The 14,716-nt window shown below is 46.0% G+C and overlaps 1 protein-coding gene across 1 annotated transcript; it reads right to left on the reverse strand.

Annotated features, from left to right (window-relative positions):
- Window positions 1-2,386: 2,386 nt before the first annotated feature.
- On the reverse strand, window positions 2,387-13,132 carry LOC310756469 (uncharacterized protein). The gene is made up of 6 exons (XM_083600610.1): window positions 12,276-13,132; window positions 10,237-10,660; window positions 9,294-9,375; window positions 8,478-8,557; window positions 7,192-7,318; window positions 2,387-4,989 (listed from the first exon to the last, which is right to left on the reverse strand). Exons 2-6 carry the CDS (start codon window positions 10,651-10,653, stop codon window positions 2,798-2,800), a joined length of 2,898 nt encoding a protein of 965 aa, XP_083456736.1. The 5' UTR covers window positions 10,654-10,660; window positions 12,276-13,132; the 3' UTR covers window positions 2,387-2,797.
- Window positions 13,133-14,716: the final 1,584 nt, after the last annotated feature.

Here is a 14,716-nt window from a genome sequence, read left to right on the forward strand (position 1 = left end):
CACCCCAAATTTCCTTCTTCTCTAGGAATCCGCTTCTTTTTTAACCCTTTCAGGGCCTAAGCACGAGCACTGCCGCTCTGTGCCAAAGAGGAAACGTGCGCCCTGCGCGCACACAGATGGGAATCCGGGCATCTCCTGGCCCGGGGCGGGGGGGGGGGAGACTCGCCGGCACTTCGGGCTCCCAAGCGAACGTGGCCAGGGGGGGAATGAGCAGGAAAGCAGCATTTTTAAAGTAACTTTGAAGAGGGATAGGATGGGGGAAGGAGGCCTAGTGGTTAGAGCAGCCCTTTTCCATCACTGCGCAGGGCGGTTCTGCTGCCCCACGTGCAAATACGCACCTCTTTTCTTGGTCAGGAGAAAGATGGGGCAAGGAGTTTAATAGAATCAAAGAACTGTAGAGTCGGAAGGGACTCCGAGGGTCATCTGGTCCAGCCTCCAGCAATGCAAGAGTTAAAGGTAGAAAAAAAATGGGGCGAAGCTTTTTTTCTTCTTTGTGGGGCAAGGAGTAGCCGTGGGGCAGAGAAGTTTTCCAAGCTGCCCCTCTGGAATTTGGAAAGGATGGCTCTTGCCTGGCGCTGTTTGGACTTGAACTTGGCCCCCTCGGTGTTATCTTGGAGTGTATGTATGTATGTATTTTTTTAACTCTAATAAAATCCATTGAAAAATAAAAAGGGTGGGGAAACCCTCCGCTGGAGAAAGACTCCATTATCTCTGCCTCCTCTCCGTTTCTGAGGAAGAAATTCGTCCTAAAATGATCTACAGAAGTATGTTGTGAACCTCCCTGGGAGCTACAGGTTTGCAAAATTAGATAAATACAAAGAGTCTAGAAGCCACCTTATAGTCCTCAACCAAGATTCACATCCTGTGTGTTGCTATGGGGATTGTGCACAGTTGACGTGGTTTGAGGAAATTTACTTTTATTTACCCCAAATAAACCGCCTCAAATGTTGTAAACTTTCCTCACAGGGGAGCAACGTAGAACCTGAGATGGGAGGCAGTTCATATTCTCTTTCTCTCGATATGATTTTGTTCCCAGTTAGGGAACGTGTTTCTTTTTTTTAAATTCCACCATTATTATTCCCATATAAAAGGGGAGCAGGTCTGTGGCTGGGTTACGCCAGCCCTGCAAAGTTGTCCAGAAGTATTATACCCATTTTGCTGGAGAAAGGAAGGGAAGTTTTTGAATGATAGTCTAAAGTGTAATACAGTATTGTTTTAAATGTGCTGTTGCTCTTGTTGGTAAGGAAATGTAGTGTGGAGGAGGCTGTAAAGCTATTTAACATATCACGCGTAAATATTGAGATCAGTTGCAGGCATTAGGTAAAAAGTTTGTTCATCCATCAATATGCGGATGATACCCAGCTCTACCTCTTTCAGATCAGAACCAGTGAATGTCCTGTGAGTGGACATTCTGGAGGCGGTTGGAGGATGGATGGCGGTTAACAGATTGAGGTCGAATCCTGACAAGACAGAAGTACTGTTTTGGGGGGACAGGGAGTGGGTGGGTGTGCAGGACTCCCTGGTCCTGAATGGGGTAACTGTGCCCCTGAAGGACCAGGTGCGCAGCCTGGGAGTCATTTTGGACTCACAGCTGTCCATGGAGGCGCAGGTCAATTCTGTGTCCAGGGCAGCTGTCTACCAGCTCCATCTGGTACGCAGGCTGAGACCCTCCCTGTCCGCAGACTGTCTCGCCAGAGTGGTGCATGCTCTAGTTATCTCCCGCTTGGACTACTGCAATGCGCTCTATGTGGGGCTACCTTTGAAAGTGATCTGGAAACTACAACTAATCCAGAATGCGGCAGCTAGACTGGTGACTGGGAGCGGCCGCTGAGACCACATAACACTGGTCTTGAAAGACCTACATTGGCTCCCAGAACGTTTCCAAGCACAATTCAAAGTGTTGGTGCTGACCTTTAAAGCCCCAAATGGCCTCGGTCCCGTACACCTCAAGGAGCATCTCCACCCCCATCATTCTGCCCTGACACTGAGATCCAGCACTGAGGGCCTTCTGGCGCTTTCCTTGCTGTGAGGTTACAGGGAACCAGGCAGAGGGCCTTCTTGGTGGTGGCGCCCGCCCTGTGGAACGCCCTCCCATCAGATGTCAAAGAGAACAACAACTACCAGACTTTTAGAAGACATCTGAAGACAGCCCTGCTTAGGGAAGCTTTTAATGTTTGATGCATTACTGTATTTTAATATTTTGTTGGATGCCACCCAGAGTGGCTGGGGAAGCCCAGCCAGATAGGCAGGGTATAATTTATTATTATTATTATTATTATTATTATTATTATTATTATTATTATTAATCTCTGATTTCTCTGCAGATTGTCATGAGTCCACAGCGGTTTGGGTTCTTTAGAGTCAAGGTACAGACTGGAGAAGACAGTGTCTTTCGGATATGTTTTATTTACACAAATATACAGGCTGAGCATAAGATGAGAGCAGGAGTCACACAAATCTTGCTCCCTTGTTATCTGTAAACAAGTCTGGAGGAAGCTACTAACTTTATTCTTTGCTTACTCTCCCCTCTGATAATTCTTCAATGAGATGGGAGCTGCATTTTCTTACTCAAGCTTTTCCTGCACTCCAAGCATTGATATGACCCCCCACCACTGTGAATTATTTGATGATAATGGAAATTTCTGCTTCTTCAGAAGCTTCTTCCAAGGACTTTTAAAATATTCCTCCACAAAGTGTCTTGGCACAAGCCCTGTCCGTACGCATTACAAGCATTTATATGGTTTCTTCTTGCGGAAAGAAGGAACTGCTCTTAAAGCTCCTTTAATATTCCAAGTCTTTATATGGGTTCTCCACTGTATGGATTTTTTGGTGGGAATAAAGGCTGGAGATCTGAAGAAAGCTGCTCCCATACGCTGCCCATCGATGTGTGAGTTCTTTGATGAAGATTGCGATGGGAACTCTGAGCGAAGCCCTTTCCACACTCCAGGCATTTATAGGGTTTCTCCCCTGTGTGAATTCTCTGATGGCGAGTGAGAGGGGAACACTGACTAAAGCCCTTTCCACACTCCAGGCATTTATAGGGTTTCTCTCCTGTATGAACTCGTTGGTGTGTCGTGAGAGTTGACTTCTCAGTGAAGCTTTTCCCACACTCAGCGCATTTATATGGTTTCTCTCCTGTATGAATTCTTTGATGTTTTCTAAGACAATTCTTCAGAGCGTAGCTTTTTCCACATTCCACGCATACATATGGTTTCTCCTGGGTGTGCATTTTTTGATGATCGACCAGATCCGCTTCCTGACTGAGGCACTTTCCACATTCTGAGCATTTATATTGTGTGTCTGGAGTGTGCGCTTTCTGGTGGTAAATGACACTAGTACGGTTTCTGAAGCTCTTTCCACACTCTAAGCATTTATACGGCTTCTCCCCAGTGTGAATTCTGCTATGGTAAGTGAGGTGGTGGCTCTGAGCGAACATCTTTCCACAGTGCAAGCATCTATAGGGTTTCTCCCCCGTGTGAATTCTTTTGTGGGTAGTGAGATTTATCTTCGCAGCGAAGCTTTTCCCACATTCCGAGCATTTAAAGGGTTTCTCACCAGTGTGAGTTCTTTGATGGTCGGCGAGTCTGTCCTTGCTGCTTAAGCTCTTTCCACATTGCAAGCATTTATACGGCTTCTCCCCCGTGTGAATTCTTTTATGGGTACTGAGGTTCATCTTTAAGGTAAAGCTCTTTCCACATTCCAAACATTTATATGGCTTTTTGCCCGTGTGAATTGTCTGATGAGAAGAAAGGCTAGAATTGTTTCTGAAGCTCTTTCCACATTTCAAGCACTGATACGGCTTCTCCCCGGTGTGAATTCTCTGATGAACACCGAGTTGTACCTTCCGACTGAAGCTCTTTCCACACTCACTGCATTTATATGGTGTCTCCCCTGTGTGAATTCTCTGATGGCGAGTGAGAGGGGAACACTGACTAAAGCCCTTTCCACACTCCAGGCATTTATAGGGTTTCTCCCCTGTATGAATCCTTTTGTGGGAAGAAAGGGTAGAATTGTGTCTGAAGCTCTTTCCACACTCCAAGCATTTATATGGTTTCTCCCCTGTATGAATTGTCTGATGATGAGTAAGTTCTTGATGACTAATGACGCTCTTTCCACATTCCAAGTATTGATATGATTTCTCTCCGGGATGAATGGTTTGATGCCGAGTAAGTTTTGAATGACTAATGAAGCTCTTTCCACATTCCAAGCATTTATATTCCTCTGTGTGAATTCTTTGATGAGAAGCTAGGCTAGAATTTTCTCTGAAGCTTTTTCCACATTCCAAGCACTGGTATGGCTTCTCCCCTGTGTGAATTCTTTGGTGAATAGTTAGACGTAACTTCTGAGAGAAACTCTTTCCGCATTCCAAGCATTTATATGGTTTCCCCCCCTTGTGAATTATCTGATGAGAAGAAAGGGTAGAACTGTCACTGAAGCTCTTTCCACATTCCAAGCATTCATACTGGTTCTCTCCCGTGTGAATTCTTTGATGAGAAGAAAGGGTAAACTTTTCTCTGAAGCTCTTTCCACATTCCAGACACTGATACGGTTTCTCCCCTGTGTGAATTCTTTGATGATAAATGAGTCTTTGCTTGCTACTGAAGCTACTTCTGCATTCTGAGCATTTATATGGTTTCTCTCCTGTGTGAATTCTCTGATGGCAAGAAAGGCTATAACTGTCTCTGAACCCTTTTCCACACTCAGAGCATCTATGCGGTTGCTCCCCTTTGTAATTTTTGCAGTAGTATTTACATTGGTGTTTTGAACCAAGACTTTCCCATTGAACGAGGCAGTTACCACATGGCTTTCTGTCATCTGTTTTTTCCTGGACTGAGGTTGCATAAAAGCCACTGTCCTTTAGAAGCGTCTTCCTTTTCTTTTCTGCTTCGATTTTCCTCCTTTGCTCTTCTCGCTTCCTACAGCTGTCTCGGCCCTGGGTCTCTTTTCCGTGTAGTTCTTCCTTATTCTTCATTTCTGATTCATCACATTCTGCAATGAATTGAGAAACTCATAAGAGCCTAAGGAAGAAACAGACCCTTATCTAGCTTAACGACTTCCATACTTAGGATAAAGGCAAAACTGAGTGGATATAGATGGAAGTACACATTTAACTGGGATGCGGGTGGCGCTGTGGTCTAAACCACAGAGCCTAGGGCTTGATGATCAGAAGGTCGACGGCTCAAATCCCCGCGAAGGGGTGAGCTCCCGTTGCTCGGTCCCTGCTCCTGCCCACCTAGCAGTTCAAAAGTGCAAGTAGATAAATAGGAAACGCTCCGGCAGGAAGGTAAATGGCGTTTCCGTGTGCTGCTCTGGTTGGCCAGAAGAGGCTTAGTCATGCTGGCCACATGACCCGGAAGCTGTACGCCGGCTCCCTCGGCCAATAAAGTGAGATGAGCACCGCAACCCCAGAGTCGGCCACGACTGGACCTAATGGTCAGGGGTCCCTTTACCTTTACACATTTAACTAGCTCTCCTGACGCAGCAGGTGTGCTACAGAGTATTGGTTTCAAACCACAGAAACCTGAGTTCAGCTTCCAACTCAGGGATGAATCTCATTGTCTGGTCTTGGGCCAATCACTCTCACTCGACCCAACCCAGTTTGAGAACTATGATTCGTGTACCTACTTACCATGCATTTTTGGAATGGCTGGATTTGGGCTAGCTGGAACTAATTATACTTCACAGACCCCCATTTCTCACTAAGAGTAGCTTTGGAAACGGGGAACCCTTTTTGAATATGACCCCCACGCCTGAAAGAGACCCCTAGACTCTCATCCTTGATATTGAAGATATTTGTTGCTTTGCAAGCTTGGATGATCAAGGGAGCGATGGCAGGGGTTTGCACCATTTCCACCAGGGTAACACAGTGGCCTGGAGAAAAGGCTTAACTGTGTTATGTACAGCGGCTCATCGTGGGTGAAGGAACAGAAGAGCCTCTGCAGCTGGCACTGATGGAGTAAATTATTTTAAGAGTCCTCAGCCCCCTCTCCAAACCAGTCAATTACAATAGGTTGCTATCAGGCACAACAAAGTGTTGGTGCTGACCTTGAAAGCCCTAAATGGCCTCAGCCCAGTATACCTGAAGGAGCATCTCCACCCCTGTCCTTCAACCCGGTCCAGCGCCGAGGGCCTTCTGGCAGTTCCCTCACTGCGAGAAGTGAGGTAACAGGGAACCAGACAGAGGGCCTTCTCGGTAGTTCCCGCCCTGTGGAACACCCTCCCACCAGATGTCAAGGAAATAAACAACTATTTGACTTTTAGGAGACATCTGAAGGCAGCCCTGTTTAGGGAAGTTTTTAAAGTTTGATGTTTTATCGAGTCTTTAATCTTCTGTTGGGAGCCGCCCAGAGTAGTTGGGGAAACCCAGCCAGATGGGTGGGGTACAAATAATAAATTATTATTACTATTATTATTACAATGATCTTCCTTCCGTACTCTGGTCTATCCAGCTGTACATGGGAGTTTCTGAGCCTTCTTTCCCAGAAACTTCCTTCCCACCCCATTCTAGGAAATTTGTGTTTATATATATATATATATATAAATAAAACAAAGAGGGGAGCTTTGGATTTGCCTTCCCAAAGCCCTAAACACACACAAAAAGCAGACACCTGACACTTGCAAAGGCCATGGTTTAGAAAGGCATGAGTGGAAGATTGAGGGAGGAAATGACAGGTACGTGCTTATTCAAGGTTAATTGCAGAGGAACAGAAAGCTCAGATACTGCAGGAGAGCCACTGTTGACCCACCTCGGAATAGTGGATTTCATTCCATGAAGAAATAAAGATAAAGGACCTATGGATGGTTAAGTCCCGTCAAAGGCTACTTTGAGGTTGTGGCACTCATCTTGCTTTCAGGCCCAGGGAGCCGGTGTTTGTCCACAGACAGCTTTCCGGGTCATGTGGCCAGCAGGACTAAACCGCTTCTGGCGCAACGGAACACCATGGCAAGTGCCAGAGCGCACAGAAATGCCGTTTACTTTCCCACTGCAGTGATACCTATTTATCTACTTGTGCTGGCGTGCTTTTGAGCTGCTAGGTTGGTAGGAACTGGGAGAGCAATGGGAGCTCACTCCGTCACGGGGATTGAAACCGCTGACCCAAGAGGCTCAGTGGTTTAGACCACAGCGCCACCCGCATCATGTTCATTCCGTAAATAAATTCTGACTCATGAAGCATATATTAAGATCCTCACCGAGAGATGCCAGGATCCCAACACTCTCCTCCATGACTTCGTTATGCAGAGCCCTCTGGTCAGGATCCAGCAAGGCCCACTCCTCTTCGGTGAACCACACAGCCACGTCCTCAAAAGATATTGGACCCTGAAAGAAAAAGAAAACATTTTCTCCTTGTAGGTAATACAGTGTTATTTCCACCTGCCTACCAGCGACTTGCGACCAAGTGAAGATGCCCGGGTGTCAGGATGGCGCCTGATGTCTCCCCCATCTGGAAGTGCATACCTGGGGCTCCTTGGATCACTGTTTTCACACACTAACAACACACCCTGTAGAATTCTACCCGTGATATTTTATCTGCACAATCTGAACAGATTACAACATAATTTAAATAGAAACACTTGCAAGTACCAGATTGGCTTAGGATTTAAATATGTGATGTTCTAGAATAATATATCTAAAGCTAAATTGAAAAGAAAGATGTTAATTGATTAAGTGAATTTTATGAGAAATTAGTTTTGGAAAACTGTTACAATGATATACAAAGAAGAAGAAGAAGAAGGAGGAGGAGGAGGAGTTTGGATTAGATATCCCGCTTTATCACTACCTGAAGGAGTCTCAAAGCGGCTAACATTCTCCTTTCCCTTCCTCCCCCACAACAAACACTCTGTGAGGTGAGTGGGGCTGAGAGACTTCAGAGAAGTGTGACTGGCCCAAGGTCACCCAGCAGCTGCATGTGGAAGAGCGGAGATGTGAACCTGGTTCACCAGATTACAAGTCCACCGCTCTTAACCACCACACCTCAGCTAGGGGGATTCGAGGAAGTCACCTAAAAATGTTAACAAAAGTGGAATTACAGTTAGGATTTATGTTTGTTTGTTTTTTGATGTTTGTTATAAATTTGGAAAATTAATAAAATTTTTGAAAAAGGAAAGAAAAGAAAAGAAAAATAGACCAATTGTGGAACACAATCACCAGCTACTGACCAAAAGAAAAAAAAAGGGGGGGGAAGAGTTCCGGGTTTAAGCAGCGGACACACGCAGTAGTGTGGGAAGGAGCAGGAGCACAAATAGAAAAAACAACAAAACAACAGCGCGGATGGGCCAATGGCGCGCGTGCCAGCAGTGAGGGCCCCGTGTGCCCACTCTGCCACACGTGCCATAGGTTCGCCACCGCTGGTATATACAAACTAGCTTCACCCATTTTTGCATCTGGTGCCACCCACCAGTGGCATGTGAAACCCCAAATCTTTCACAGACGAGAATGCAGCCCCCACTCTGAATAAGTCTCCCCACTCCTGCCCTACCTGATCTGGTTCTGCAGCAGCTCCTTCTCCTCCCCAAAGAAGAGATGTCTGAGTAGATCTTCTCAGCATCATCCCATCACCTGTGAGAGACAAAGATTGGGTGAAGCCGTTGGCTCATATTTATCTCAGAGGCGAATGAAAGCATGTCTGCTGCTTGCATTGGCAGCCATTCTTCTCTGTTGTGGAGGGAATGAATAAAACTTACTTCCCTAAACAGGGCTGCCTTCAGATGTCTTCTAAAAGTCAGATACAGTGGTACCTTGGGTTACATACGCTTCAGGTTACAGACTCCACTAACCAGAAATAGTACCTCGGGTTAAGAACTTTGCTTCAGGATGAGAACAGAAGTTGTGCTCCGGCAGCGGGAGGCCCCATTAGCTAAAGTGGTGCTTCAGGTTAAGAACAGTTTCAGGTTAAGAATGGACCTCCAGAACGAATTAAGTACTTAACCCGAGGTACCACTATACAGTAGTACCTCGGTTTACAAACTTAATCGGTTCCAGAAGTCTGTTCTTAAACCAAAGCCATTCTTAAACTGAGGTGCGCTTTCTCTAATGAGGTGCCCTTCCACCGTTCGGATTCCATTCTTAGACTGAGGTAAAGTTCGCAAACCAGGACACTACTTCCGGTTTTGCGGTTGTTCGTAAACCAAATCATTCTTAAACAGGACTGTTTTTAAACCGAGGTACCACTGTAGTTGTTTATTTCCTGCATGCACACTGAACTCTCTTCCCTCGCCAGATCAAAAAAGGCCACGGATCCCTTTCAAAACCAACAGAGGGAGACCAAATGGAGACACAGACGATGGATCCTTACCCAGTGGCTTCTCTCTGCCATCCAACGGAGATCTCTCTGCGTCAGGGAAATCGCTTCTAATTTCCGCAAGCAGACCCTTTACCTGAAACAGCGATGAGGATTGGAGGACATTGAATGGGGAGATGTAATAGAAAACAGAATGACACTGGGGAAAACATAAGCAGTACTTGTAAGATTTTCCAGAGAACGTTGGTGAATGAAAGTAGAGGTTTTGGGGGATGCCCTCCCTCCATCTCTTTCTCTGAAATAATTTTTATTTGGTTTTACAAATATAAAATCATAACAAAACAAAATACATATCCATATTTAGAGATTCCTTCAAATCTCTGGACTTCCCACCTTTCCCAGGTCCCAGGTCGCAAGGTGGTTAGATTGGCCTCAGCCAGGGCCTGGGCCTTTTTAGCACTGGCCCCGACTTGGTGGAACGCTCTGTCACAAGAGACTAGGGCCCTGCGGGACCTGACATCTTTCCGCAGGGGCTGCAAGACAGAGCTGTTCCCCCGGCTTTTGGTTTGGACTCAGTCTGACCCTTATGTTTCCCTCCCCTTACGGTTTTTGATCTATGGGCTATTTTTAAAATCAGGCTGCATTTTAAATTACATTTTAACCTGCATTTTAAATTAGTTTTTTCCTATTATGTTTTTACTGTAATTTTATTGGTGTTAGCCGCCCTGAGCCCGGCTCTGGCTGGGGAATAAATAAAATTTTTTATTTTATTATTATTATTCCCTGTTGTCAACCTTTTCAACTGCATATTATTCAGTAGTCCATATTTTAAGTCACTCCATTTTGTCCGTAATATTGCCCTCCCTCTCTTTCAGAGTCTGTTGGGACTATCTGGACCAGGAGTAGCCAATATTCCCCCTCAACGTTGCTCAGAGGCAATGAGAGGTTTAGTTCAAAAACACCTGAAGGCCATCACAAGATCTTGAGATGCTCTCACCTGCTGCTCTTCCTGCTTCTCCTCCTCTGCCTGACTCAGGAGGAAACCTTCGGCCAGGGCCATCGCCTGGGAACTGGTCTCTGCTCCACATTCCCTGACCCAGTTCTCCATCTCTGTGGGGAGGACGGCCAGGAACTGCTCCAGGATCACCAGGTCCAGGATCTGAGCCTTGGTGTGTCTCTCTGGCTTCAGCCACTCGTGGCAAAGATGGTGCAGTCGGCTGCAAACCTCTCGGGGTCCCTTGGCCTCCTGGTTGCGGATCGGCCTGAAATCCTGGTGCTGAGCATCTGAGCTGAGGGCGTCCTCTTTACCCAGGATCCCCTGTGCATTCCTTTCCCAGAATCCCTCACTGCTCTCGCTTTTGATGGGATCGGCGCCTCTTCCTTTTTCAGCAGCATCCGTCTCTTGCTCTTCCATCTTTCACCTACATAAAACCCACGTTGCTGATTAAAGCTTATTTCTCCCTTTGATTTGCCGTGTTTGTCCCTTTCCTATCAGCCTGGGAAAAACATACACCACTTCTCCAAGCCCGCAAGCTGCATTCCACCATTAATAATAATAATAATAATAATGTTTATTTATACCCTGCCCTCCCCAGCCAAGGCCGGGCTCAGGGCGGCTAACAAGCAAAAATAAAAACAAGTTGAATGAATACAACTTAAAAACAAAATTAAAATACGACATTAAAATATTAAAATGTAGCCTCATCATTTACATTACAATCATGATACATTACATTCATGTACCATGCAAGAGTGTAATCATCTATGGTTCCTTTTATTTCCAATTAAGTTCCAATTAATTTTCCAAATTCCAAAACAAATTAACAACAAATCAGTTTGGAATTTAACACCAATTTAACAACTAACTTTCCATTCCCCCACCCCCAAAATAGGATTCTTTTCCCTCCCTCCTTTGCTGCTCGTAGTAAAACACTTTTCCTTAATTTCTAATACTTTCCCATTCATTCCTTTTCCCGCCGGCTCTGCATGTCCCATTCTTGTTTAGACATTTACCTGACATTTCCCCAGCGAATCAAATTAATCTTCCTTTCTAAATCCATTTAAATAATGATTTTAAATCATATTTCCTCCAATAAAACCCAATAAATCATCCTGTCTTTTTCATCTATGGTTCCTAAGGCCCACTTTAACCCTACAAATGCTGGACAGAAACATTCCCATAAGGAGGGTGGCCCCAGGAAAACCAGTAACTTTTAAAACTGCATATTGTAAGTCCATCTAATTTGTAATCTTGCCTTGTATCCGAAATCTGTGTAACGTTTTAAGAGCTATTTAAAACCTGCCAAATCCCATCACCACCCTTTCCCGGGTGTGCCCAGGTTTCTTGCTGCCCAAGTTCAGGGGCAACCAATGTCTCTCCTTCCACACTGATGCAACCTGAGCATTTGGGATCCAGGGGGATCTTCCCTCCAGCATCTCCCTCCCAGCTCACCCATGCGGACCACCCACGTTGACCCATTCATTGTTCTGCACCTGAGAAAGCGCGCTCCCCCCCCCATTCCCACGCACTGGTCTCCATGGCAACCTCTTCGCACTTGCAGATCCGAGGCCATTCACAGGCAGGGCCGGGGAGCTACCTTTGCCTTCACAAAGGAACCGGTCGGGCTGGTTTCCTCTCGCATGCCTCCCACCTGCACGGATGCAGGGTTGCAGGTCTGGAAGCGGCGCGCCACGACACCCCCTAAGAGCCTTCCTAACAATGCAACCCGCTCAGCTCCCACCGGAGCCGCGCGCCTTTGTTGTCACGTGTGAAGGCGCAGACGCGTGTCGGTGCCCGATTAACGGGGGCGTTCATTATAACTTGGTGCTGCAGCTCAGCCTTGCAGACCGGCTTTAAAACCCCCGCCTCCCCATGGCTGAGCTGATAAGAAATCAAGGCGCTCCGCTCCCTGACCTGGGTATGGGGTTGTTTATTTATTTGGGGGGGTCCCCCAAAATAGATCATCTGCAAAGGCCTCCGTTGCACCCTCCCCACTGCCCAGGGAAACCCCTTCGACCCAAATCAGGGACACTCACCAGGTTCAGACAGATGCTGATGCAGAACACGGGTCAGACAAAGGCTCCTGCTTTGCGTCCTGCCCCGCTCGTGAGAATGCGGACTGGAAAGAGGTGCTTTATCTCTCCCGACGGCCCCGCCTCTAACTCCTCCTCCTCCTCTCCCCCACATCTCCTCCCTCCGCATGCATCCGGTTCACTTTAACCCTTACAGCACCGAACTGCGGAGAGGACCTCTCTCCTTCCCTCTCCCCAAAATACCCCAGTAATAAGATCATTAAGTTTGCAGATGATGCAACGGTGGTTGGCTTGATCACAGCTGGAGAGGGGGAGGCGGCCTATAGGAAGGAAGTTGAGCAGTTGGGGGAGTGGCGCAGGAAAAACAACTTAAAGAAAACAATAGAGATTATTGTGGACTTTAGGAAATGTAAATTGAATATTCAGCCACTTATTATTGAGGGGAAGTGCGTGGAACAGGTCTCGGTGTTTCGATTTCTGGGAATGAGGTTGAGAGATGACCTAACCTGGGGAGAAAACAGCAAAGACCTGATGAAGAGAGCACAGCAGAGGTTATATTTTCTGAGAAGCCTCCGCAAAAACAATCTCTCAAAGGACCTGTTGATGGCATTTTACCATTGTGCTGTGGAGAGTGCATTAACTTATGGTCTGTGTGTGTGGTTTGGGAGCTGCACGGTCAGGGAAAAAACAATGCTGTCCAGGGTTGTAAAGACTGCGGAGAGAATAATTGGGCGCACTCTTCCCACCTTGGATCAAATCTATGCTTCCAGGTGTCACAAGAAAGCTGCAGAGATAGCGCAGGATAGTGTGCACCCCGGAAATGATCTCTTTCAGCTTCTGCCTTCTGGAAGAAGGTACAGGGTTATTAAGACTAGGACTAGCCGCCTGAGAAAGTTTCTATCCAAATGCCATTTTGGTTTTAAACTCAGTGTAAAGGTAAAGGTAAAGGGACCCCTGACCGTTAGGTCCAGTCGTGGTCGACTCTGGGGTTGCGGCGCTCCTCTCACTTTATTGGCCGAGGGAGCCGGAATACATCTTCCGGGTCGTGGCCAGCATGACTAAGCCGCTTCTGGTGACCCAGAGCAGCGCATGGAAACGCTGTTTACCTTCCTGCCGGAGAGGTACCTATTGATCTACTTGCACTGTGACATGCTTTCGAAATGTTAGGTTGGCAGGAGCAGGGACCGAGCAACGGGAGCTCACCCCATCGCAGGGATTCGAACCGCCGACCTTCTGATCAGCAAGTCCTAGGCTCTGTGGTTTAACCACAGTGTAAGGAGTCTCTATGGCATAGCTGTCAACGTTTCCCTTTTTTAAATGGAAATTCCCTTATTCCAAATAGGATTCCTCGCAAGAAAAGGGAAAAGTTGACAGCTATGCTCTATGGGAGTACAGTGGTACCTCGGGTCAACAACTTAATTCGTTCCGGAAGTCCGTTCTTAGCCTGAAACTGTTCTTAACCTGAAACACCACTCTAGCTAATGGGGCCTCCCGCTGCCACCGCATGATTTCTGTTCTCATCCTGAAGCAAAGTTCTTAACCCGAGATACTATTTCCGGGTTAGCAGAGTCTGTAACCTGAAGCGTCTGTAACCCGAGGTACCACTGTATATTGTATTTTTAAAATGGGGTATCTGAGTTTTTAGGGGGCTAACCAGGTTGGGATAGCTGGGCTAGCAGGCTTGTTGGTTTTGAATGTCTTATGTAGATATATTTTTTTCCAATTTTGTTGTTCTGTATGGGACAATGACAATAAAGATTATCGTATCATATCTCTTTGCATTCCTTTGAAAGCAAAAGAGCCAAGGAGGCAATGAATCATGGAATTGCAGAGCCAGAACATCCAGTCTAACCCCCCCCCCCGAAATGCAGGAATCCTTTGCCCTAGAATGTGCTATTCTAGGCTGTATCCCCAGAAGTACAGTGTCCAGATCAAGGGAAATCCTAGTTCCACTCTGTTCTGCTTTGGTGTGTCCAGTTCTGGGTGCCACGGTTTTATTTTTATTTTTCCAAAAATTTTATTAGTTTTCACAATATTATAAACAAAAACAAACACACAAGACAAACAAACATACAACATAGCCTTATTGAAAATTACAGTTATTAACTTTGTTAAGTGACTTCCTCGCTTCCCCTTGGTTGAATTTCATTGCATGTCTTTTTAACGGTTTTCCAAATCCCAATTTTTATGAAATTTAACTTAAACATTAACATCCTTAGATCTTCACCTTGTGGAATTAAACATATTAATTCATCACTTAACATAAATAAAATCCTAAGCCCATTAAATATCTGCAAGCTATTTTCAGTTAGTTTAACTTAACAAATTTAACTAAATAATCATTAAATTTATTCCACTCTTTCTGATACTCCTCCTGATACTCCGGTTTTAAGGATAGAATCTTAAAGTTGGAAGGGACCCCAAGGGACATCTTGTCCAACCGC

This window comes from Podarcis filfolensis (assembly GCF_964270895.1).
Source record: "Podarcis filfolensis genome assembly, chromosome: 2".
NCBI lineage: Eukaryota > Metazoa > Chordata > Lepidosauria > Squamata > Lacertidae > Podarcis > Podarcis filfolensis.

Coding starts and splice junctions, on each gene's coding strand:
- LOC310756469 (XM_083600610.1), bottom strand. CDS start 10,653: ATGGAAGAGCAAGAGACGGATGCTGCTGAAAAAGGAAGAGGCGCCGAT. Junction 9,376..10,236: donor AGAAGCAGGAAGAGCAGCAG/GTGAGAGCATCT, acceptor TCGCTGTTTCAG/GTAAAGGGTCTGCTTGCGGA. Junction 4,990..7,191: donor TGGGATCCTGGCATCTCTCG/GTGAGGATCTTA, acceptor AATTCATTGCAG/AATGTGATGAATCAGAAATG.